The 25,289-nt window shown below is 50.0% G+C and overlaps 1 protein-coding gene across 1 annotated transcript in view; it reads right to left on the minus strand.

Annotated features, from left to right (window-relative positions):
- Nucleotides 1-22,939: 22,939 nt before the first annotated feature.
- Nucleotides 22,940-25,289, minus strand: part of GRB2 (growth factor receptor bound protein 2) — a 73,621-nt gene continuing 71,271 nt past the window's right edge. Inside the window, exon 6 of the mRNA XM_045984973.1 lies at nucleotides 22,940-25,073. Coding sequence (XP_045840929.1) covers nucleotides 24,888-25,073 — 186 coding nt within the window. The 3' untranslated portion in view covers nucleotides 22,940-24,887. The remainder of the gene's footprint in view (nucleotides 25,074-25,289) is intronic.

A 25,289-nucleotide genomic window follows, 5' to 3' on the forward strand; every position in this document is an offset into this window, starting at 1 on the left:
GGTGGCCTCTGAATGGAATTGTCTTAAGATCTTTCTCTGGGGCGCCTGGGTGGCTCAGTGGGTTAAGCCGCTGCCTTCGGCTCAGGTCATGATCTCAGGGTCCTGGGATCGAGTCCCGCATCGGGCTCTCTGCTCAGCAGCGAGCCTGCTTCCCTCTCTCTCTCTCTGCCTGCCTGTCTACTTGTGATCTCTCTCTGTCAAATAAATAAATAAAAATAAAAAAAAAATTAAAAAAAAAAAAGATCTTTCTCTGCCTCCTGTGTTCTCTGGATATTGGTGGTGAGATCTAAGCAGTCTGATCAAATCACGTTTGATTTTTTTTTAACAAGATTATTTATGTGGAATTGTGTACCTCCATAAGAAGAATCACAATGCACGCTTGTCTCTCATTTTGTGGTGTTTGCAGCCATTAATATCATTGCATTGATTAGGGGCAGTACACAGTGACATCACTTTAGCATTTAAGCTGGAATACCTGGCAGAGGAACGTCCCTTCATTGGTCAATTAATTACATGAGGTCCACATCATAGAAGAAAGGCAGGATAAACTTGTGACTATTTTTAGCAGTTTCAAAGTCATTAGTTGGTTCCCTAGTATATTCCAAAGGCTATTGATCAATGAGATTTTTTTATTGTTATTATCGTTATGACCACAAAATATTTTATTTTGTTTTAATTAATTTATTTTTAATTTTTTAAAAAATTAACTCTATGCCCAATTTTTAGTATATGTGCTGCCGAAGCGAGCACAAATTAACTCTATGCCCAACATGAGGCTCGAACTCACGAACTCACGAACATCAGGAGTTGCATGCTCTATGGACTGAGCCAGCCAGGTGCCAACATAAATCATATTTTATATCTATCATTATGAACACATGGATTTAAACTTATTCTTGGGGCACGTAGCTGTCTCAGTTGATAGAACATGTGACTCTTTTTAATCTTTTTTTTTTTAAATATTTTATTTATTTGACAGAGAGAAATCACAACTAGGCAGAGAGGCAGGCAGAGAGAGAGGAGGAAGCAGGCTCACTGCGGAGCAGAGAGCCCGATGTGGGGCTCGATCCCAGGACTCCGGGATCATGACCCGAGCCAAAGGCAGAGGCTTAACCCACTGAGCCACCCAGGTGCCCCAGAACATGTGACTCTTGATATCAGGGTTGTGAGTTCAAGCCCCATGTTGGATGTAGAGTTCACTTAAAAACAATAAAATAGGAGCGCCTGGGTGGCTCAGTAGGTTAAGCGTCTGCCTTTGGCTCAGGTCATAATCCTGAGGTCCTGGAATTGAGCCCTGTGTTGGGGTCCTGGGATGGAGCCCCATATTGGGCTTCTTGCTCAGTGGGAAGTCTGCTTCTCCCTCTCTCTCTGTCCCTCCCCCTGCACATGCTCTCTCTCTCTCAAATACATAAATAAGATCTTTTAAAAAATAAAATAAGGGGTACCTGGGCAGCTCAGTTGGTTAAACATCTGTCTGTAGCTCAGGTCATGACCCCAGGGTCCTGGGATCTAGCCCCAAGTTGGGTTCCCTGCTCACTGGGGGCCACTTCTCCCTCTCCCTTTGCCTGCCACTCCCCCTACTTGTGCTCAGATAAATAAATAAAATCTTTAAAAAAATAAAATAATTTAACATATGTGTTCTCTTTCAATCCATTCTAGTTAGTGTCCTAATTGACACATTTTCCCTCCTTTGGCTAGATGCCTATTCAAGTTGGCACCTGAATCCTTTTGACAAAATGACTAGTTTTCTCCCTTGTGGGTGTAACAAGACATTCTAGGCTCATCACAATTTTTAAATAACTTTATTGAGGTATAATACAGATATGATTGACTACATGTATTCCAAGTGAACAACTTTATGGTTTTTTAAAAAAAGATTTTATTTATTTGATAGAGATCACAAGTAGGCAGAGAGGCAGGCTGAGAGAGGGGGGGAAGCAGGCTCCCTGCTGAGCAGAGGAGCCTGATGTGGGGCTCAATCCCAGGACCCTGAGATCATGACCTGAGCCGAAGGCAGAGGCTTAATCCACTGAGCCACCCGGGTGCCCCCAATTTTATGTTTTGATGTGTGCGTACATTGCCATGCGATAGTGAGCATATGTCCGTGACTCCAAAAGATTCCTCACCTTCCTTTATGATCCCACCTTCTTCTTCTCTCTTCCCCAGGCAATCACTGATCTGCTTTCTATCATGTAGTTTAGTCAGCCTTTTATAGAACTTTATATAAATGGGATTATACCTGATGTTCTTTTTGTCTGGCTCCTTTCCCTCAGCATAATTACTCTGAGATTTATCCATATCGTGTGTATTATGAGTTGATTCCTTTCTCTTGCTGAATAATATTCCCCTGTATGGCTGGGCAACAATTTGTTTATTTATTTGGGTTGTTTCCAGTTCAGGGCTATTACAAACAAAGCTGCTGTAAATATTCATTCACAAGTCTTTGTATGGACATCTGCCTTAGTTTCTCTGGGGTGTAGACTTTGGTGGGGAATGACTGGATCATCGCGTCAGTGTATGTTTCACTGTTCGAGATACTGCCCCATTTTTACGAAGCGATCGTACTATCTCACGTCCCTGCGTGCAGGACGACTTTTCTAGTTCTTCCACATCCTCGGTGAGGTCATTCTTTATAAACCTCTCCATCTTAACAGATAAGTAGTCAAATCTCACTGTGGTTTTAATTTGCATTTCCCTAGTGACTAAGGTTGAGTGCCTTTTTGTGCACTTACTTGCTATCCTTATATCTTCTTGGTGAAGAATTGGTTCAAATCTTTCACGCATTTTTAATTGGATTGCTTTCTTCCTTATTGTTGAATTTTGGGAGTTTTTCCGCTTTCTGGATATACGCCACTTGTCATTATATATGTAGCTTACTATTCTTTTTTTTTTTTAAGATTTTATTTATTTATTTATTTGACAGACAGAGATCACAAGTAGGCAGAGAGGCAGGCGGAGAGAGAGGAAGGAAGCAGGCTCCCTGCTGAGCAGAGAGCCCGACGTGGGGCTCGATCCCAGGACCCTGGGATCATGACCTGAGCCAAAGGCAGAGGCTTTAACCCACTGAGCCACCCAGGCGCCCCTGTAGCTTACTATTCTATATGTGGCTTGAAAGACTCATGTCTTTCAAAGAACAGAAATTCTTAATTTTAATGAAATTCAGTTTATTGACTTTTTTCCCTTTACTGGATCATGTTTTTGATATCATACCTAAGAGTTCCTAGCCTAGCCAAAGGCCATAAGGATTTTTCTCCTACATTTTCTAATAGAAATTTTGTAGGTTTAGGTTTTACATGTAGGTCTCTGATTCATTTGGGGTTCTTCTTCTTCTTCTTCTTCTTCTTCTTCTTCTTCTTCTTTTTTTTTTCAGGCAAGCTCTAGGCCCAACATGGGGCTTGAACTCATGACCTCAGGATCAAGAGTCACACGCAAGATGCCTGGCTGACTCAACTGGAGAATGTGTGACTCTTGATCTCAGGGTCATGGGTTTGAGCCCCACATTGGGTGTAGAGATTACTAAAAAAATAAATAAACTGAGAGAATTGCAAGCTCTCCCAGCTGAGCCAGTCAGGCACCCCTGGTTTTACTTATGTGTATGTGTGAGATATGGATTAATGTTCTACTTCCTTTTTTGGGGTTTTGGGTTTTGTGTTTGTGTTTTTTTGTTTTGTCTTGTTTTTGCATTTGGATATTTCATTGTTTCAGCACCTAGAAGTCACTGTTTTTGTGGAAAAGTCTATTCTTTTCCCCCTGAATTGCCTTTTGCCCCTTTGCTGACCCACCCAGGCACCCCTTTGTAACCTTGTTGAAATCAGTTGTCTCATATGCGCACAACGTTTTGACTTCTGCTTCTCTTCATTCGATGTTAAGTGCTGATAAGCATGGTCCACACGGGAAAAGGGTAGTTAAAAATGTTAAGGTGGGGCGCCTGGGGGGCTCAGTCGGTTAAGTGTCTGCCTTTGGCTCAGGTCATGATCCCAGGGTTCTGGGATCAAGTTCCGCATCCGGCTTCCTGCTCAGTGGGAAGCCTGCTTCTCCCTCTCCTCCCTGCATGTGGTTTCTCTCTCTCTCTCTCAGATGAATGAATAAAATCTTAAGGAAAAAAAAAGAAAAAAAAAATGGGGCATCTGGGTGGCTCAGTCGGTTAAGCATCTGCCTTTGGCTCGGGTCATGATCCCAGAGTCCAGGGATCGAGCCCCACGTTGGGCTCCCTGCTCAGCGTGAAGCCTGCTTCTCCCTCTCCCTCTGCCTGCTGCACCCCCTGCTTATGCACTTTCTCTCTCTGTTACATAAATAAATAAATAAATAAATAAATAAATAAATAAATAAAATCTTCTAAAATAAGAAAAAAGAAAAAAGAAAGTTAAGGTGACCCATAGTGGGCAGAACCAGGTACAGAAATTTGACTTTCTGTCCTTCTTTTTTTTTTTTTTTAAATTTATTTGACAGAGAGAGAGATCACAAGTAGGCAGAGAGGCAGGCAGAGAGAGAGGAGGAAGCAGGCTCCCCGCAGAGCAGAGAGCCCGATGCGGGACTCGATCCCAGAACCCTGAGATCATGACCCGAGCCGAAGGCAGCGGCTTAATCCACTGAGCCACCCAGGCGCCCAGTCTTTCTGTCCTTCTTGAAAATGCGCCCCACTTTGTCCTCCCTTACCTCCTCTACCTCTTTGCTTGGTCATTGCCTTATGTCCCCATGAAAGCCCAGCCTCTGTGTTATATGTCTGTTTTCATCAGTTTTGTGGGCTGACTGCTACCTCTCCCCACACAATCTCCTCAGCTCGAGAGACCTTTGCTTCTATTTTGTTCTGGACGAGAACGAGCCCCCATTTCAGAAGAGACCTCCCGATGGCCACCCCACACCTAAGCCAGCAGGACTTTAGCTACTGGCTAATTGCGGAGTGAGTTAGACCCAGGCAACTACAGATCGTGAGAACTGGAAAGACTCATGGAAATCACTTAGTCCTGCGGGGTCGGATGGCAAATTTCTGGCCCAGCTGAAATGAGATCCGTAGCAGGTGCCGGCTTTCCTGGGCTTACACCTTGGCTCCAGTTTTTGTATATTTAAAATCTGGTCGTTTCATTTCAGGTTAAATATGTTAAGTAAGTCCTATCACGTGAAAAGAGAAACCAGAGAAAAACGTTTCCCGTCAGCATGGGGAAGTGAATCCTTCTGTGACCTCATCAAAATTTACCCTAAAGAGACCTATTAAAAGCTTCCTTGGACTTCCCCTGCCTCCTCAGAGGAAGTAAATATCCCCTTGGCCTTGACCAAATAGTGTCGGTATTTATCAACTGCCTCACCGATGATCTTTTCAATCACAGGGAAAGAGTCACTTACTGCCTGAGTGGGCTGGTCAGCCGTGCCATCCGGAAGAGCCCTGAGATCCAGGAGGTCACTCGCTGTGTCTCTGTGGCAAGGCGCTCCTTTCCCTGGGCTGCAGCCTCCCCACCTATGAAAACGGAGGCTTTGGATTACAGGCTGTACAGGCTGCCCAAGCTTTGCTGTTTCTATACCTCTAAAGGTCTAAAATAGCTGCATTTGTAGTGGGCGTTCAAGGGTTCTCAACTTCAGCTCAAGACCTGGGATGCTTATTTTAAAATGCAGATACCCCTCCATAGGGACGCTCATCCTGATCAAGCGGGTCTAGTTTGTGGGCCCGGGAATAAGGATTTTGGCTGGTGGTCCATATTTGGATGGACATCGAATTAGGGGTACGCATCTTAGCTGATCATCCAAGGCTCCCCTTGTTTCTTTCCTCTTTCTTATGATTCAGGAGGAGATGAAGGGCCTCTGTGCCCCATCACTTTTTTCCATCAAATATTGATTGAGGGTCTGCATGGCCAGACACTGTGTTAGAAGCTGGGCATCTAGCAATGAACAAATCAGACTTTCTTCCCTTTTGGAGCTTTCTTTCACTTAGAAATATGTATCTAAGTTTCTCTATCTATGTATCTCTCTGCAGCGTGATAGCTCACTTCTTTCTAGTGCTAAGTAATTGTCCGCTGTCTGAACTTATCACTCATTCTCCTACTGTAGGACATCTTGGTTGCTTCCACGTTTCAGTGATTATGAATAAAGCTTCTGGAAATAGGGTGCCTGGGTGACTCAGTTGTTAAGCGTCTGCCGTTGGCTCAGGTCATGAACTCAGGGTTCTGGGATCGAACCCCGCATCGGGGGGGGGTCCCTGCTCAGCAGGAGGCCTGCTTCTCCCTCTCCCACTCCCCCTGCTTGTGTTCCCTCTCTCTATATCAAATAAATAAATAAAATCTTTTTTTAAAAAAAGCTTCTGGAAATATCTGTATGTGGGTTTTTGTGTGCACGGAAGTTTCCTTCATTTTTACTTGCTTATTTTTTACGCTTTGGGCTGTAAGTTTGAGAAAATCATGAAAAAGCAACAACTGATGGAGGGCTCCTGGAGGAAGCTCTAATGGGCCACATGAGGCCAAAGATAGAGGCACGGCTGGTCAAGTTCCCTTTTCTGTCCTTTCAGATTTACTCAGCAAATGAGTCAAAGACCAGTAAATTAACCAAAGGGCAAGGGGGGAAGCACAAGAAAGAAGGAGGATTCACTGTCCAGTAACTTTAAAGAGCTGATTCCTTATGCATTTTAACTTTCTTCTGCTGTTCTTCTCAGGACAGCCAAACGTCAAGGGGCCTATCAGGAATGTCAATGTCACCCCAAAGAGAAAAAAGCTTCCCAAGTTTGCTGGAGGTGTCTCTGGCTTCCAGCTTTCTGGTTTTCAGCATTTGGTTCTCTCTGATGAGATCATCCACTTTCATGGGTGATAGCATCTTTACCTGCTACCCATTTCTGAGCTCCCCCAAGGTGGTTTCCTGGGGTGTCCATGCGAAGACAGTCTTCACTCACCACCCAGTGCTCAGAGGGAGAGCGGGTGCGGCTCTACCATGAAGGAAGGGCTGGTGTGTGCCAGGTTAACGGCAGACCACCTCTTCTTTCTCCACGACTTCTAATCTCACCAGACTCAAGGACGACTGCTTCTCGGCCGGTCGAATTTGGATGCAGAGTTGACGATAAAAAGGTGAACAACCCAATAAACAAATCAGGCAAGAGAGTCGCGCAGACATTTCGTAAAGAGAGAGAGAACCAAGTGGGTAATGAGCAGAAAAGCACTCAACATCGTTAGCTCAAAGGAAGTGCAAATTAAATCCGTAATGAAATACCACCACACATCCGCCAGAAGGGCTAAAATGTAAAAGATCCATGACATCAAATGTTAGCGTATCTGTGGAGCAACTGGAACTCCCTCACACTGTCAGTGCGGTTAAGAAATGGTACAAACATGAGAAGAGGTCAGGCAGTTTCTTATTAAATTAAATATCTACACACCTGTGACCCAACCATTCCCACTTCAAGTTTTATCCAAGGGAAATGAAAACATGTTTACAAAAAGATTGTGTAAGAACGTTCAGTGCAACCCAGACTGGAGAGATCTGAGATGCCCATGGACAGAATGTGTAGGAAGTGATACATCCAGGCCACGGACTGCCACTCAGTGATAAAGGGGAAAGAATGACGGAAACCCCCCACAAGACGCATGTCTCAAAAACATCCATGTCTTCTGCTACATTCTGTTCTATTCATCCAACTCTTCTGAGAGCAGAATTAGATCGTTCCCTACGCTTGATCTGGTGGGCAAGTTTGATTCTTCTAGAATTCAACATCCTTTATGTACACGTGTGTATATGTGTATGTGTAAAATTTGCTACTTAAAATTTAAAAATTTGGGGCGCCTTCGTGGCTTAGTGGGTTAAAGCCTCTGCCTTCGGCTCAGGCCATGATCCCAGCATCCTGGGATCGAGCCCCACATCGGGCTCTCTGCCTGGCAGGGAGCCTGCTTCCTCCTCTCTCTCTGCCTGCCTCTCTGCCTACTTGTGATCTCTGTTTGTCCAATAAATAAATAAAATCTTAAAAAATAAATAAATAAATAAATAAATAAAATTTAAAAATTTAAAAATATTTTATTTTTTAGTGATCTCTATACCCAACGTGGGGCTCGAACTCATGACCCTGAGATCAAGACTCACATGCTCTATGCCTAAGCCAGACAGGCTCCCGATTTTCAAGCTTTTTTTTTTTTTGAGAGAGAGAGACAGACAGACAGAGTGAAAGAGCATGAGAGGGGAGGTCAGAGGGAGAAGCAGACTCCCCATGGAGCTGGGAGTCTGATGTGGGACTCCATCCCAGGACTCTGGGATCACGACCTCAGCCGAAGGGCAGTCGCCTAACCAACTGAGCCACCCAGGCGTCCCTCAAGCATTTTTTTTAAAAAAAGATTTTATGTATGTTTTTGAGAGAGCTAGAGAGAGAGAGAGAGAAAGCATGAGTAGGGGGAGGGGCCGGAAAGGGAGACACAGACTCCCAGCTTAGCATGGAGACCTTTGTGGGGCTTGATCACACCACCTCAGGACCTGAACTGAAATCAAGCATCAGAGGCTTCACTGACGGAGCCACCCAGGTGCCCCTGCAAGGTAGATGAACCTTGAAAACATTCAAAGTGTTTTGAATGTGAAAGAAGTGAAAGAAGACACAAAAGGAATATTGTATGGTTCTACTTATATGAAGGGTCTAGAATAGGCAAATCCATAGACATGGAAAGTAGAGTAGGGGTTTCCAAGGACCAGCAGGAGGAGTGGGATGGGGAATTATTGTGAAATGGCTACAGAGTTTCTGTTTGGAGGGATGAAAAACATTTTAGAATTAGTGATGGGTGTACAACATTGCAAATGGAGCGAATGCCACCGAATTCTACACTTAAAATTGGTTGAAAATTGGGGTGCCTGGGTGACTCAGTTGGTTAAGCATCTTTCAAAAAGACAGGTTTATTTATTTGAGTGAGAGAGAGTGAGCAGGGGGAGGGGCAGAAGGAGAGGGAGAAGGAGAGGGAGAGAAGCAGGCTCCCCACTGGGGACAGAGCTGACACAGGGCTCAATCTCACGACCCCAAGACCACGACCCAAGCCAAAATCAACAGTCAGATGCCCAACCAACTGAACCAATCAGGTGCTCAATAAATACATCTTTAAAAAAAATCTTAATTATCTTAATTATTGCATGAATCAGAACTTCATTCTTTTATATGGCTGAATAATATTCAATTCCATGTATATACCGCATTTGGTTTATGCATTCATCTTTTTTTTAAATTTATTTGACAGAGAGAGATCGCAAGTAGACAGAGAGAGAGCGGGAAGCAGGTTCCCTGCTGAGCAGAGAGCCCAATGTGGGGCTTGATCCCAGGACCCTGAGATCATGACCTGAGCCGAAGGCAGATGTTTAATGACTCAGGTACCCAGGTGCCCCATTTTTTAAAAAAATTAATTTATATAATTGAGAGAGAGAAGGAGAGAATGCAAGTGGGGAGAGGGGCAGAATGAGAGGGAGAGAGAATCCTCAAGCAGATTCTCCGCTGAGTGGAGCCTGAGGCAGGGCTCCATCCCAGAACCTCGAGATCACGACCTGAGCTCAAATCGAGAGTCAGACACTGAACCAACTGAGCCACCCAGGCGCCCTAGATGTCATGTGCTTCTGCATATACAATTTTCTCTTCTTTCCCTCAGCGTCTCTCTGAAGCCAGTGTTCCCCTGCCCTCCCCGTGCGCCCACCCCTATCCTGAGATAGGTCATCGGTCAGCTTCCTCCACGTTTTGAGCTCCCTGAAGGTTGGCATTTGGTGACCTTCCCATTCTCTCTGTCTCCAGTACCTGGCACAGATCCACGTTCAAGTGCTCTGTAGTTGGGGCACCTGGCTGGCTCAGTCAGTAGAATGTGTGACCCTTGATCTCGGGGTCATCAGAGTTCGTGGCCCATGTTGGGTGTAGAGATTACTAAAGACAAAAAAACAAAAAAACTTAAAGAAGAAAACCAACTGCTTCATAGTTGATGCTACGGAGTGTAGGGATGGACGAAACCGTACCCCACTCTGACTCCAAATGAGATGACTTCCCCCTTCCACATCTGCCTCCAGCCCTCAGAAAGTATTTATGGACCGGGAATGTGGGTGTGGAGGAGGGTTATACACGTCCAGAGCTGAATGGGGAGAGGCTGTGAGGCATCTCTGGATGTCTTTTTTTTTTTTTTTGGCTCATCTTGGGTGTGTACTCCCGCCCCCTCCTTGAACTCCGGAGAGAAAGAGCAGTCAGGGAATGTGGGGAATGAGCCCTCGGTAGGCACGCAGGAACGGCAGGGTATCAGGGTTAGAATCAGCCACAGGGAGAGTGACAGAGCCCTACAGGAGCAGCGGTTAAATTCATCAAAGTCCAGGGTAGGCTGTCCAGGGCTGGTCTGGCAGCTGTCCTCACAAACTTCCCAGGGGCACAGAGTCCTATTCACCACGCCAGCATCCTAGGTGTGGCCCTCACTGTCTGACCCAAGGCAGCAGCTGGGATTCCAGCAACAGAACGGAGGAAGGACTGAAGCAGAAGGGAATTCTGGGAGGTTACGTGGAGTTGCCACGTGAGACTTTCGCTTGAATCCTACTGGCAAGAACTCAGTCACAGGGCCACACCTAAAAGCTAGAGTGGCTGAGACAAATGGTCTTTATTCGGGCTAGTAATAAAGGAACAAGGTACAAACGAGCATCTGCTACTCTGGAGGAAGAGAAGAGGATAAAATGGCGGGTAGCCAGCCCCCACCGCACATGGATGGAGAGAACGATGTACTGAGCAAATACCATATTTCCAGCACGTGCTCGATGTCGTGGATATTACTCACTTCTCCCCAAACCCTAGGAGGCAGACACCATATTCCATCATACTGATGAGGAAACAAAGTCAGAGCCGTTGGGTAACTCACCCAAGGTTACACAACTGTCCAGACGAGGACTACAAACTTTGCCATCGACTGAATGTGGGTGTCCCCGCCCCCAACCCTGCCAAACCCAGATGTTGAAGCCCTAACCCCCAGTGTGATGGTCTGAGGACGTGGGGCCTCTGGGAGAGAATTAGATCTAGATGGGGTGATGGGATAGGGGTCTTCATGGTGGATTAATGGTCTTATAACCAGAGCTCCCTCTTTCCCACTTTGTGAGGAAGAGAGACTTCTCCAAAAACCAAACCTGCCAGCTTTGTGATCTTGGCCTTGCCAGTCTCTGGTATTTTGTTACAGCAGCGCCAAGCTGACTGACACAGACTTCAAGGCTCTTCCCACCACATCCAGCTACCTTGGGAGTCACAGAGGGTGGGAGGTGGGGAGAGAAGTCCAGTCATCTTTTTTCTGAAGTTCAGACCAGCTTGCCACGCCAGGAAAGGCAGCAAAGAAAGGCTTGAGGGGTGGAGGAAGTCCTATTTTTTAAATGTATTTCCTCCTTGTTTTCACCTCTTAGGGTAAGGGATGGAGCTGGAGAGCAGGAGGACAATGTTGTCACTGGTCTGGTCCTCACGGCACTGAAAACAAGATGACTGTGCAAGGAAGAACTAGGGGTCTGAACCCTTGGACAAACCCCTCAATACTGCCTCTGGGTGTCTAATCCCTCGCTCATCCTGTCAAAGGAGGACGGTGGGCTAGAGCAGGGCTCATCCTGTGATAGAATTGTTGGGGAGCTTTGCAAAGAATATTTTTCTTACATGCGTATCTCCTACTTTCCCTTTTCTGTGAGGTTCCAGAACCAGCTGTTATAGCCAACAATGTTTATTTTCTTTTTCTTTTTTTTTTAATTTTTTTTTAAATTTTATTATTTGTTTGTCAGAGAGAGAGAGACAGAGAGAGAAAGATCACAAGTAGGCAGAAAGGTAGGCAGAGGCAGAGGGAGAAGCAGGCTCCCTGCCGAGCAAGGAGCCCGATATGGGACTTGATCCCAGGACGCTGGGATCATGACCTGAGCCGAAGGCAGCCGCTTAACCAACTGAGCCACTCAGGCGTCCCTATTTTCTTTTTCAAATTAAGTAGGCTCCACTCCCAACCTGGGGCTTGAACTCATGACCCTGAGATCTAGAGTCACATGCTCTACCGACTGAGCCAGCCAGGCACCCCATTTCTTTCTTTCTTTTTTTTTTTTAAGATTATTTATTTATTTATTTATTTGACAGACAGAGATCACAAGTAGGCAGAGAGGCAGGCGGCGGGGGGGGGGGGGGGGGGGGGGCGGAAGCAGGCTCCCTGCCGAGCAGAGAGCCCGATGCGGGGCTCCATCCCAGGACCCTGGGATCATGACCTGAGCCGAAGGCAGAGGCTTTAACCCACTGAGCCACCCAGGCGCCCCTCTATTTTTTTTTTTAAAGTACGCTCCTCGCCCAGCATGAACCCATGACCTTGAGATCAAGACCTGAGTTGAGATCAAGAGTTGGACTCTTTTTTTTTTCTTTTTAAAGACTTATTTATTTATTTGAGAGAGAGAGTGAGAGAGAGAGAGAGAGAGAGGGAAAGCACAAGAGGGGAAGGGTCAGAGGGAGAAGCAGACTCCCCGCCAAGCAGGGAGCCTGACGTGGGACTCGATCCAGCATCATGACCCAAGTCAAAGGCAGATGCTTAACCGAATGAGCCACCCAGGCACCCAACTGAACTAGTCAGGGGCCACCCACGTTGTATTCCCACCAACAGTACAGGAGGGTTCTGATTTCTCCACAGTCTCACAATACTTGCTGCTTTTGCCTTTTTTTTTTTTTCTTGATAATAGTCATCCTCACAGATCTGACATTTTCTGGAAAAGGCAACCTCTCCTCACAGGTTACTTTTCTCAGGCTATAAAAGTGTTCGTAAGTTTATGGTCAAAAAGCATTTGGAAAAGAACTTGTATCCTTTGCTCAGAACAAAATGTTTGAGCTAAAAAAAAAAATGTTTAGAATTTTGTGCAAATCAGATTTTGGCACAGAGAGAGCCAGATTTCATGACCGGAGTCATCGAGCATCTCATTTAGCCCTTCGTCTCGTAGACTCAGTCGTTTGCTTATTAAATAAATTCTGTGGGGGGCACCTGGTGGCTCAGTCATTAAGCGTCTGTCTTCGGCTCCGGTCATGATCCCAAGGTCCTGCGATGGAGCCCCACATCGGGCTCCCTGCTCAATGGGAAGCCTGCTTCTCTCTCTCCCTGTGCCCCACTTCTGTTCTCTCTCTCACTCTCTCTCTCTTTCAAATCTTTAAAATCTTAAAAAAAAAAAAAGAAGCTTCTCTCTCTCCCTCTGCCCCTAACTTCACACCCCCCATGCACTCCCTCTCTGATATAAAAATAAAATAAAATAATTCTGTGGGGCCAGTCCCAGTGCAGAGAGGTCTAGAAGCAACGGAAGACCCTTCTCAGAGCTGCCCTAGTTGTGGAGTTTAACCTTGAGATTTAAACACACTGCCAAACCACTTCAAACAGTCCAGGAATTCAGTAGGAAAGTGAGATCAAAACCTGTATCAAGAAATCGATACCTTCCCGTATACAAACACCCAGCAGTGAGACGGCATGACCGAAGAGGTCTGATTTCCAATGTCAACAAAAGAGATAAAATATCTGGGGATAAACATCACAGGAAACATGCAAATCCTCCCCGAGGAAAACTCTGAAGCATTCCCAAAGGACATGAAACTGAAAAGAATGTGCTGTGTTCTTGGAAAGGGAAACCGACCATCATAAAGATGTCAGTTCTTCCAAAGGTAGTTTATAAATTGAACAGGATCCAAATAAAAACATCCAAAGCCTTTTTTTCCCCCCTAGAACTAGAAAATCTGAAGTTTACACTGAAAGCATGAAGAAGCAGAAGAGCCAGGAGAACTCTGGAAGGGAGAGAGGTTGGGGAGGAGTGGCCCATCAGACACCCAAACCTTCTGGGAAGCCTCGGGAACGAGCGTGGTGGGCGTACCCAGCACCATAATGGAAACTCAGCATGTAAAAATGCATCCTCTCAAATCTGACAGCTGACAAAGGACAAATTTATTTTGTCAGCAAGCTGTCAGCAAGCTGACAAATTTATTTGCTTGCTTTGGAGAAAGAGACCGCGGGTGCAGGGGGCAGGGGACAAAGAATGTCCAGTAGACTCCCAGCTAAGTGCAGAGCCCAATAGGGGACTCGATCTCACGACCCTGAGATCATGACTTGAGCCAAAAATCGAGAGTTGGATGCTTAACCGACTGAGCCACCCAGGTTCCGCTGACAATGGCCCTTTTAGTAGATACTATCTGGACAACTGGGTAGCTTTCTGGAAAAGGACAGCGGGGTCTAGGGGTCTAACCTCATGCCCATCACCAGGGTAGCCTTCAATGGGTCCAAGGTTGAAACATAGAGGAGTGAAAATACAGATGAATTCTTTTGCCCTTGACAAGAACGGGAGCTGTGGGTGGACCCAGGGCGGACGGGGAGCGTGCATGGATTGCCAGGTTTGGGAGCTGGCAGCGAGGGGCCCACAGTATCCCGGGCGAGCCTCGCGGAGTTTGGGGAACCGGGTTTCTCGAGGCTTAGGAAGGTAGCTTGTGTAAGGTCTGCTCCCAGTTGCTCCCAGAACGCAGGAGGCAACCTGTCCCAGGCAGGCTGGGGTCTGGGTCCTAACCATGGCTCTGTGGCTCCTGACTGCAGGTAAGAGCGGCCACCAGGGGGTTACTGAAGAGGGGTGCTGGGCTTGGGGGCGACAGGAGGGCGGGTCGAGGAGGGGGCCGGCCTTCAGGAGCAAAGAGCCTGGAGACACACCGGCTGGACCAAAGGCCGGCATTTGGGTTACGAGGCCGGGGCGGAGCAAGCAGAGCGCACCGGGAGCTGGTCAGGAAAGGCTTCTCAGAGGGTGTGGGGTGCGTGGAGGCAGCACATGGTCGGGCTGAGGGTAAGTAGATGGCAGAGAGGGAGAGAGTCCACGGCCTCAGATCAGGGAAAGAAGTGGACGCTGGGTAAAGCCAGGGACTCTCAGAAGGGATGTAGAGGCCAAAGAATTGGAGAATTGGCCCAGAGAACCAGGCTCGGACTATAAAAGGCCTTGAATGCCAAGATCATAATTAGTGTCGATCCCGGAGCACCTAATAGTTTGAAAACACCTACACAGGGGCGCCTGGGTGGCTCTGTCCGTTAAGCCGCTGCCTTCAGCTCAGGTCATGATCCCAGGGTCCTGGGATCGAGCCCCACGTCGGGCTCTCTGCTCAGCAGGGAGCCTGCTTCCTCCTCTCTCTCTGCCTGCCTCTCTGCCTACCTGTGATCTCTGTCAAATAAATAAATAAAATATTTAAAAAAAAAAAGAAAGAAAACACCTACACAAAATCGCCTTGGATCTTCAGGCCAATCTGATGACATTGGCTTTTATTTTTATTATTTTTTTAAGATTTTATTTATTTATTTGACAGAGTAGGCAGAGAGGCAGGCAGAGAGAAAGGGGGAAGCAGGCTCCTGCTGAGCAGAGAGCCCAATGCAGAGCTCGATCCCAGGACCCTGGGGTCATGACCTGAGCCAAAGGCAGAGGCTTTAACCCACTGAGCCACCCAGGTGCCCCATTTTTTTTTTAAGGTTTTATTTATTTATTTGAGAGAGAGGGAGACAGAGAGAAAGAGAGAGCCCGAGCAGGGTGAGCGGTGGAGGGAGAGGGAGAAGCAGACTCCCCGCTGAGCCTCGATCCCAGGACCTGGAATCACGACCTGAGCCAAAGACAGACACTTAACTGACTGAGTCACCCAGGTGCCCCACCCCCCACTTTTTTTTTTTTTTTTTAAGAGATGGGCAGAGGGATTGGAGTTTAAGGCGCTGGCCAAAGTCACATAGCCCGGATTAACGCCCTGGGCCTCCGACTCCTGTCCTGCCCTTTCCCCTACCTCACACCATTCCTGAGGGTCAGGCGTCCGCCCTGCGTCCTGGAAGCTGGGGCAGGTTTCTCCGCAGAGGAGGGAAGAAGTGGCAGGGCAGTCCCAGCTGGGTTGGGGTGGAGGCCGAGGGGCCGGCAGAGGATGGCCTCTTGTCCTTGAGCCCCCGGGCTGCCTCCCTCCTCTTCCGCCCCTCCCCTGCTGCTTCCTCCTCTCCCCCCTGTCCCGCTCTCAGGGCCTGGCCTTCCTCGGGCCCCACCGCTCTCTGCCCTGTTCCCTCACCAAGAGTGGTGAGTATGGGGTCCCAGCCAGGGCTGCGGCTTCGGGGCCACCTCCATGCCCACAGCCCCTCATCCTGGGTCCCTTGCTCAGATTCGTGTCCCTGAGCAGCAGGTGACAACGTCCAGCTGCCCCGAGGCCTCTGTCCGGTGACACTTCCAATTCCACTTGTCCAACCCTTTTCCCCACCTCAGCCCCGCTCCCCCGACTCCAGGGCTCCCCGACCTACCAACCCCCGCGGCATCCGCAGGCCCCCACTACTCAAGCAAGGACCCTGAAGGTCATTGGCACCCCTCTGAAGGTTAAGCTCCAACAGGTCTCCACTCTTGTCTCGCTTTTGTTTTCCGAGAGAGTGTGAGCAGGCGGGGACAGGGCAGGCGGGGAGAGAATCGTAAGCAGGCTCTGCGCCTAGCGCGAAGCCTGGCCCAGAGCTCGATTAACCCACGGAGCCCCCCGGGCGCCCCGGGTTTCCTCTGTCATAAGGCAAGTGACTGGTTAAGCTTGAATGGCTGATCCACTTCCGACGGCTCTCGGGAATAGCACACCGCCAGCCCCACGACCGGAGAGGGCGAGAGCCTGCTGCTTCCCAGCACTGAGGCTCCTTTGCTGGAATGATCCCGGTTGATTTCCATGACTGATTCCACTCACTTGTTTTTTACCCTTCCTGAGCTTTAAACGCCCACTCCTTAACACCCTCGGCCTCCACCCTGGGCCCCAATTAAAGAAAAGCCCAGGCCCCTGCCGCCGCCTTCCTTCTCTCTCCCTGTGACCTCACCAAGTGGCCCCAGGTGTGCTGTGGAATTTCCAGGTCCTGTAAGTGGCGCGTCTTTATTTTTTCAGTTTCCTGACGGTTATTGCTGAAGGGCGCCTTGTCACCACAGTAAGAACCACGAGGGCCTGTCCAGTCACAGCCCTGGTTACCGATGGGCTGAGGCTCGCACGCAACACCCTCCTTCCTCCCCGCCCCCCCGCTCCCAAGTCTTGCCAACCTGTCCTCCTAAATACGGCTAAAATCACCCAGTTTCAATCAATGAGTGAGAAATGAGATGTATCTCAGTAAAGCTATCCTTACTCCGAGCCCCAGCACATTCCTGCTGCACCTGGCCTCTGCCCTGTGCCAGCTCCCTCCTTGGGCCCCGGCATCCCTCCAACCCCACACTCAGCTCTTTCTGGAACTTGGCTTGTCCAAGGCTTCCTCCCTGGGGTATATTCCTTCCCCCTCTCCACAGAGCAGTCATCCTGTCCAGCTTTTAGCTGGGTCTGCCTGTCTGGTCTTCCCCGAGCTCTAGACAGGTGGGAGCCGCTGCTGAATGTCCCCCAAAGTCCTGCACTGCCCTCAGCCATGACACTCCTCCCACTGGGTCGCTATCTGGCTGCCCTCCCTGCAGGCGGGAGGTTGGGAGCGGCTGGATATCACTGGCCTTGTTCATGAGCAGCGACTCTGGGACACAGCGTTGTTAAATCAGACCATGAATACGAAGGCCACTCGGGATGTTTCCGGCACTCTTCTAAGTGGGAGGGGGTGCAACGGTGCCCGAATTCTGGCCCTGCCGAGCGCAGGTCGGGGAGATGGGCAGAGAGACCGTCTACCTTCTATAAGGAACCCGGGAGGCAGTCAGAAGGGCTGTGAGGAAGGACAGCACCATAGGGAACAGAGAGTGCTGGGGGCGCGGCGATTACTGATTATATTTCGGGACGGCCTCTCTGGGCCGAGGACTCCTCTTTGAGCAGAGGCCTGAATGGGCCCCATGATGAACTCAGCAAACTCCACCCCAGTGACGGATCAAGGACACCAGATGGAGGGTCAGAATAGTAGGAGGGAAATGGGCAGGCCGGGCCAGGGAGAGGAGCACGGCCCCCGGGCACCGGTGGAGTCCGCTGGAGGACGGTCGGATGCCGGTCAGCCCTCAAGCTTCTCCCCTTGCTCGCTACTCCCCAGCGTGGCTCCTGGAAAGTCAGGCTCGGGCGACAGCTGTAGCTAAGAGCCCCTGATGTCGGCAGAGCAGCACGGCCAAGGACAGCGGGAGGAAGGAATGAGGGGGTTCACATGGGCCAGACAAGCCTCGAAGTGGCACGGGTCACATTCCAGGATGTCACGCGGCCACATGGAACTGCAAGGAGGTTGGCACATAGTCCAGCTGACTGACTGGAAGGTGGGAGAAGCGGGCAGGGCTTTGCTGGCCTTCTTTATGCCCTTGGACTATCACGGCCTCATCCGCCTCATCCGGGCGATCCTGATTTGCTCTGGGCACCCATGCGCGGGTCAGGTCTCCCTCCAGCTCAGGCCTTGTGCTGTGCATCTGCAGGACCACGGAACCCTTCGTGCCCGCAGTGACGTCAGTGACATGGCCATTGCTCGGCCGGTGCAGAAGCCCGGCAAGACCAGCTGGAATCCTGCCTCCGTGAGGAAGGCTCCTTGAGGAGGCTGCTCAGTTTCCTTCATTCATTCAGGATATTATTTCTTTATCTGATAGAGGGAGGGAGCACAAGCAGAGGGAGAAGCAGGCTCCCCGCTGAGCAGGGAGCCTGACGTGGGGCTCGATCCCAGGACCCTGGGATCATGACCTGAGCCGAACGCAGATGCTGAACCGCCTGAGCCCCCCGGCGCCCCTGCTCAGGTTCCTTTACAGCATCCAGAGGCCATGCCGGACTGGTCTCCAGCTCACACCTCTCCCAACCCTGAACCTCCTGCTGTGTGTGGGTGCAGCCTGCTGGTCCCAGCCCAGACAGCCTCCCCCAGGACCGGGCTCAAGTCCCGCCTACCCCATCCTCCACACCCCACAGCAACTTTGAAATTCTCTCCCCCGCGGGCTCGCAGGCTCCCAGGGGGGTCGCTCCGGAGGCAGCATCGGTGTCCTGGCGCAGAAGCCTCAAGCAGGGTTCTCTCTAGTGTCAGGCCGACTGAGAGCCGCGGTGGAAATGGGAAAGGAAACGCGCTCCCCTCAGCCTCTAGCTGGAGGGGCGGGTGCGTGTCACTGGCTCGAGGCAGAAGAGAACACCCCACGGCCCAGGACCCCAGCCGATGGTGGAAATGGCTCCCAGGTGTGGTCAACAGGCCTGAAAGGGAGGACACGGCAGGGTGGGGGCACCCGGTGCCCTTTGATTCCCCAGCAGAGGACAGACCAGGGCAGGGGAGGAGCGAGAGCAGGGCCCAGGCCTGCGCCCTTCATGCCTCAGGGCACTTGCACACGCCCAGAGCAGACACGCCGTGGTTCTGTGGGAGGCCAGTCGGACTCAGGACAGCTGCAGCGACGGCTTTCTAAACCGGAGTTCTGGGTACGTCTGACGAGGGGATGCAGTCTTTAAAAGTAAGACTGTCCTTGGAGACCGAAGACCAGTGTCGCTTATGCGATGGGCCAGAATCAAGTCTTGAAAGGCTGTCTTAGTAATCTTTTTTTTAAAAAAATATTTATTTATTTATTTATTTATTTGACAGAGAGAGATCACAAGTAGGCAGAGAGGCAGGCAGAGAGAGGAGAAGGAAGCAGGTTCCCTGCTAAGCAGAGAGCCCAATGCGGGGCTGGATCCCAGGACCCTGAGATCTTGACCTGAGCCGAAGGCAGCGGCTTAACCACTGAGCCACCCAGGCGCCCCAGTAATATCTTTTTTTAAGTTTTTTTTTTTTTTTAAAGATTTTTATTTTATTTATTTGACAGAGAGAGAGATCACAAGCAGGCAGAGAGGCAGGCAGAGAGAGAGGAGGAAGCAGGCTCCCTGTGGAGCAGAGAGCCCGATGCGGGGCTCGATCCCAGGACCCTGAGATCATGACCTGAGCTGAAGGCAGCGGCTTAATCCACTGAGCCACCCAGGTGTCCCCCTTTTTCTAAGTTTTTAATTCCGGTTAACATACAGATTACATTAGTTTCAAGTAGTATCTTTCAGACGGGAGATAGTATGCCTTTTAAACGAACGACCTTAGGGTGTCTGGGTGGCTCAGTCCGCTGGGCATCCAGCTCTTGATTTGGGCTCAGGTCACGCTCCTGGGGTTGTGGGACTGAGCCTCGCCTTGGGCTCCGAGCCCCGTGTTCGGCTCAGTGCTCAGTGCTGAGTCTGCTTAGGATTTTCTCTTTCCCTCTCCCTCTGCTCCTCCCCATCCCCTACTCATGCTCTCTCTTTAAATAAAAAAAAATCTTAAAAAAAATAAACTAACCTTGTCAATAGTAAGAAGAAATAGTATTGTGCGATGACAGAAAAAAAATCACCTGAAGAACTACAATGTAGCAAAAAGTAACCTATGGCAGAATCTGGCCACAGACAGGGGAGTATTTTGTTCCAATCCGTAATCTCATCTAATTTTAATAAAATCCTCACATGTCTGGGGACACATGGCTGGCTTAGTCGGGAGAGCACACAACTCTTGATCTCGGGGTTGTGAGTTCAAGCCCCACATTAGGTGTGGGGGCACCTGGGTGGCTCAGTGGGTTAAAGCCTCTTCCTTTGGCTCAGGTTATGATCCCAGGGTCCTGGGATTGAGCCCCTCATCGGGCCCTCTGCTCAGCAGGGAGCCTGTTTCCTCCTGTCTCTCTGCCTACTTGTGATCTCTGTCAAATAAATAAAATCTTTAAAAAAAAAAAAATCTTCAAGGCGCCTGGGTGGCTCGGGTCCTGGGATCGAGTCCTGCCTGGGGCTCCCAGCTTCTCCCTCTGAACTTCTCCTCTCTCATGCTTTGTCTTTCAAATAAATAAATAGTCTTTTTTTTTTTTTTTAAGTACAGCTATTTCTATTAAAAAAATAATAAAATAAAATCTTCAGGGGTGGAGAACCTGGGTGGCTCAGTTGGTTCAGTGCTCGACTCTTGATTTCAGCTCAGGTCATGATCTCAGGTGGTGAGACTGAGCACCATGGCGGGCTCCGCTCTGTGCTGGGCATGGAGCCTGCTTAAGATTCTCTGTCGCTCAGCCCCCAATCACCCCCAAACACATGCTCCCACTCTTGCTGAAGAAAAAAAAATATCCCCAAGTCTCATTATTTAAAAAAAAAACCCAAACCCACAAGAAAAAACCCCACACCCCAGGACATGAGTTTTAAATGTTTTAAAAGTAGTGTTTGGAAGGCTCTGAGTACCAAGTGGGTTAGTCAACAGCATATCCGAGCTGTTGGCACACGGAATTGTTCTTCCCTCCTTTTTTTTTTTTTTTAAAGATTTTATTTATTTGACAGAGAGAGAGATCACAAGTAGGCAGAGAGGCAGGCAGAGAGAGAGGAGGAAGCAGGCTCCCTGCGGAGCAGAGAGCCCGACGCGGGGCTCGATCCCAGGACCCTGAGATCATGACCCAAGCCGAAGGCAGCGGCTTAATCCACTGAGCCACCCAGGCGCCCCTTGTTCTTCCCTCCTTAACAGCGATGGACAGCCCACGATATAATGGTGGTTCAGGATTCTGGTGTCGGCCATCTTGGTAGTAAGCACAGGGCTCACTTGCCTCAGGGCTCTGCCTGGAGGGAGGGGCCTATGGCCCCCGGGACTAAGCTTAAGAACCCCCCAATGAACACACACTCTAAGAACATACACAGTATCCCCTTGTGCTTTAATATAAAATAGAGCTCACAGGTCGTGATCCCAGAGTCCTGGGATCGAGCCCCACGTCCGGCTCTCTGCTCCGCAGGGAGCCTGCCTCCTCCTCTCTCTCTGCCTGCCTCTCTGCCTAGTTGTGATTTCTCTCTGTCAAATAAATTAAAAAAAAAAAAAAAAAGAAAAAAAGATAAAAAAAATATAAAATAGAGCTCAGACCTGGAGAATTTGCATTTCATGGAAGTTGAGTGTCTTAGGAATGAAAGAGCTGCCAGGGTGCCCAGATACAGTCCCACTTTCATTTTTCCCAGTTATCCAGGCACTTTGGTAAAGCAGAGTTCAGCCTGAAGATTCCCCTACGGTCAGCAGGTCAAGGCCACTTGTGCCCCTTGCCTTAACCTCTTTCCAACATCAACCGTTTGGGCCGCAACCACCATGCCGGAGGACCGGAAGGCGGGGTCCGGGGCTGCGGACGGCCGCGAAGCCCTGGGTAGGAGTGGTCACTACGGTCCCCTCTATAGCCGTGCTTGAAGATGAATCTGTTACAAACTCCCAGGTCCGCGAGCAGGTGCACTCGGGCTCCAGCTGCTGCAGGTCACAGAGGTGAGCGCAGGAAGAGGGAGCCTCGAGGCCACTTGCCCACCGGTTCCTCTGTCAGCAGCCGCAGCCGAGCTTTCCGCGGTGGAGTCCTCCCTGAGGTGCTCCCACCCAGATGCCTTCCCAGAATTACAGCTCCATGGCGGAAGGGGATAGAATCAGCAAGAAGCCTGTGACCCAACCGTGCAAAAGCATCGACCTTCCCATTAATTACGATGCTGCTGAGGCCAGGAGTCAGAGAGAGCACAGTCTCACCGAGGCGGTCACGGCCTGAGGTTCTCACCTCAGTGGCCCCACGTTGGAAGCATCTGCACACCGTAGCTCACAGGTGGTCTGTGAGACCGGCAGCGTCCAGCAGGACGGTGTCAGGTCAAGTTCCTTCTCCCCGAGGTCATCACAGAAAAGCGAAGCGGACGACTACCACCCAAGTAGGGGCCCGCCGATGAGGTAGCACGACGCACTCTATTTACGAACGGGACCAAGAATGTGAATGGAAATTCCTTGGGTTTAGTTTCTGTCCACGCTCTCCCTAACCACCCCCCTCTGGTCTACAACAGCCGGCGCGGTGTGGTTAGGCCTGGCCTCAGCCACCATCTCCCAGCTCCCGAGGGCGCTGGCTGGGCGTCCACACTGTGAACAAGCCCCAGGGATTCCGATGGGCCGCTGAGTGTGGGCCGCGCGACCTCGGGGCCCAGCAAGTCCCAGGCGCACCCCCGAGGAGCTGGGGGAGTGGGCAAGTAGGACACGGGAGTCCTGCCTGACACTTCACACATGGCTTTTAGGTTTTTATTTTAAGTAAGGTGGAAGGGGGGTGGGGCGGAAAAAAGAGCAAAGATACAGAGTGAAGAATTCATTGTATGTTTATTATTCACAGTTAATCACTACCTACCAAATGCTATCCGCGGAGTTAAAGGATTAAGTACATAGGTCTTTTTATTTAAACACTGATTTTTTTTTAAATATATACACACACATCTTCGTTCAGCAAGGCTTCATGATATACACCAATTCCAAAATAAAACAATCAAATGGTCCAGGTGTAGAATGCCAGAGATTCCTTTTATCATCACCAAGGAAAGAAGCTACCAGAAAGGGAGCGAGAGGGCGGGCGCTCTGTCCTGAAGAGCAGCTGCCTCCGGGGCCTGAGCACTCCGGGCTGAGTCCGGCTCCATAAGCAGAGTCCAGGGGAGACTCCAATCGACCACGTCAGAACCCAAAGGCCGTCACCAGCTCCCAGGGAGCCCCGTTTTTGTTGCGGGCAGGGGATCAGGAGGAGAAAGTTCACAGGCACATCACTACGAGGGACAAGCAGCTGACAAGGCGGAAGAGGGAGCTCTGCGATGGCCTTGGCCTTCGTACATTTCCCACTCGTCCTTCCCCAACTGTCCCTGATACACGGAGACACTTCCTTGGGGGGGAAGGGGCAGCAGCTACAGACACAGCCCACTGCGGACGGGGCCTCGAAAACCTGGCTGCTGCCCGCACGCTGTCCTCGAGCTCACCCGGGCAGGCCAGGCAGGGGACACAGAAGATGAAAACCATGAACGGAGACCTCGGATTTTCAGAGCAAGAAAAATGAAAGCTCCCAGGCTCCACCCCAGTGTGGGAACACAGTATATAACCCGATCCGGTCACAGAGCGACAGCTGAAGTCCCTTAGGCTTTCCTGTGTTTGAAACTTGCTGGCTCCAGGGTGTTTTCTCTGGGGGGCGCTGGAGCGGAGGGGGAGGCAACAGCCGGGTTCGCAAGGTCAAGGGCGCTCATAGCCCCATGCAGCCAGATCCAGTCGGAGGTGGCAAAAGCTGGACAGAGTCGGACCATCTCCTCCTTCCCCAGCAGCTGCCTGCACCGCACCCCTGGGACAGCCACGGCGGCCTCCAGAGGGCTGACAGACATTAAAGCTGAACCTTACAGACTCATGGCTGAGAACAGGCAGACCGCCCGCACCCCTGCCCGCGCTCGTCTCCTCCACCTGCTCTCCCCTCCCCCGGGGGAGGACTATTTACACAGAGTAGGAGACAAATGGGCTGAAAAAGCTCCGGACTGTCTTTAACTTACTTTAAAACAAATAAAAAAACACCACTCATAAGCAACTCTTGAAATAAGGAAAAAGGCACTAGGAAAAAACCAACATGCTCAGTAATGCCATGTGGCAGGGAAAACAATGTAGAAAAGAGACAAAGATTTTTAGTTTGACTTTGTTCAGGAAGCCATGAGGGGTAACAGTCCTTCCTCTTGCCCCCGCTCCATTTCCAACTTTGTCGCAAGACCCTGGCGGCTGGGGGCTGCCCCCCCGCCCCGCCCCGTCTGGCAGAAGCCGCCCAGCAAGGGCCGCCGGCCGCCCGCCCTCTCCTGTGTGTGCACGAGGAACCCAGCCACGGCTGTCCTTCCTTCAGTCACTCCGACTACAACAGACATTTTGCATAGAGAAAATACCAGCCTGCTTGGTTTCTTTTCTTTTATTATTGGCATCAGCTAGGACTATATGTGGCATTAGACGTCATGCACTGATGGACAGAAGAGAAGGATGAAAAAGAGGACAAAGGAGAAACAGGAGCAGCGGTGAAAATTTGTAATAAAAACTCTTCTTAATTTATAGGTAAGTTTTGGCATTTTTATATCCAACGCCCCCTCCCACCCCTCCCAAAGTTCCAACCAAAGTGAGAGGGTCACCAGGTGACCCAGACAGGTGTTCTGAGCTCCCTCACAGGCTGCTGTTAAGGCAGCTCGTGGGTTTAATTCTTTTGTGTTTTAAATTTTTCACTTTCTTTAAATAATCTCTTCTTGATTCTTAGACGTTCCGGTTCACAGGGGTGACGTAGTTGCGGGGGAACATGCCGGTCTGCCCGTGGCAGGCCCCTTTCCACCAGTTGGGGTCTGAGTTATCCATGACGTGGATAAAGTCTCCCCGACGGAATCCCAGCTCTCCATCCTCCTGGGGATCAAAGTCAAAGAGGGCCTGGACGTACGTCGGTTGCTGCAGAAGAGGGGCGGGGAGAGAACACCTGCTTGGTCTCTGCTCACGGCCAGCCCCCTGCTGGGGGGGGGGGGGACTGGTCACAAGAGCGCGACCGCCATGTGCCGACTCCTCCATGTTTCCCGAGACAACCTCCCATTCCTCCCCCTGCTCTGTTTATCCTTCCAGGTTCTCGGTCTACTCTCCGTGGGAGCAGGCTACGTTCACCACGGCTCC

Source organism: Meles meles, chromosome 18, assembly GCF_922984935.1.
Source record: "Meles meles chromosome 18, mMelMel3.1 paternal haplotype, whole genome shotgun sequence".
Lineage (NCBI taxonomy): Eukaryota > Metazoa > Chordata > Mammalia > Carnivora > Mustelidae > Meles > Meles meles.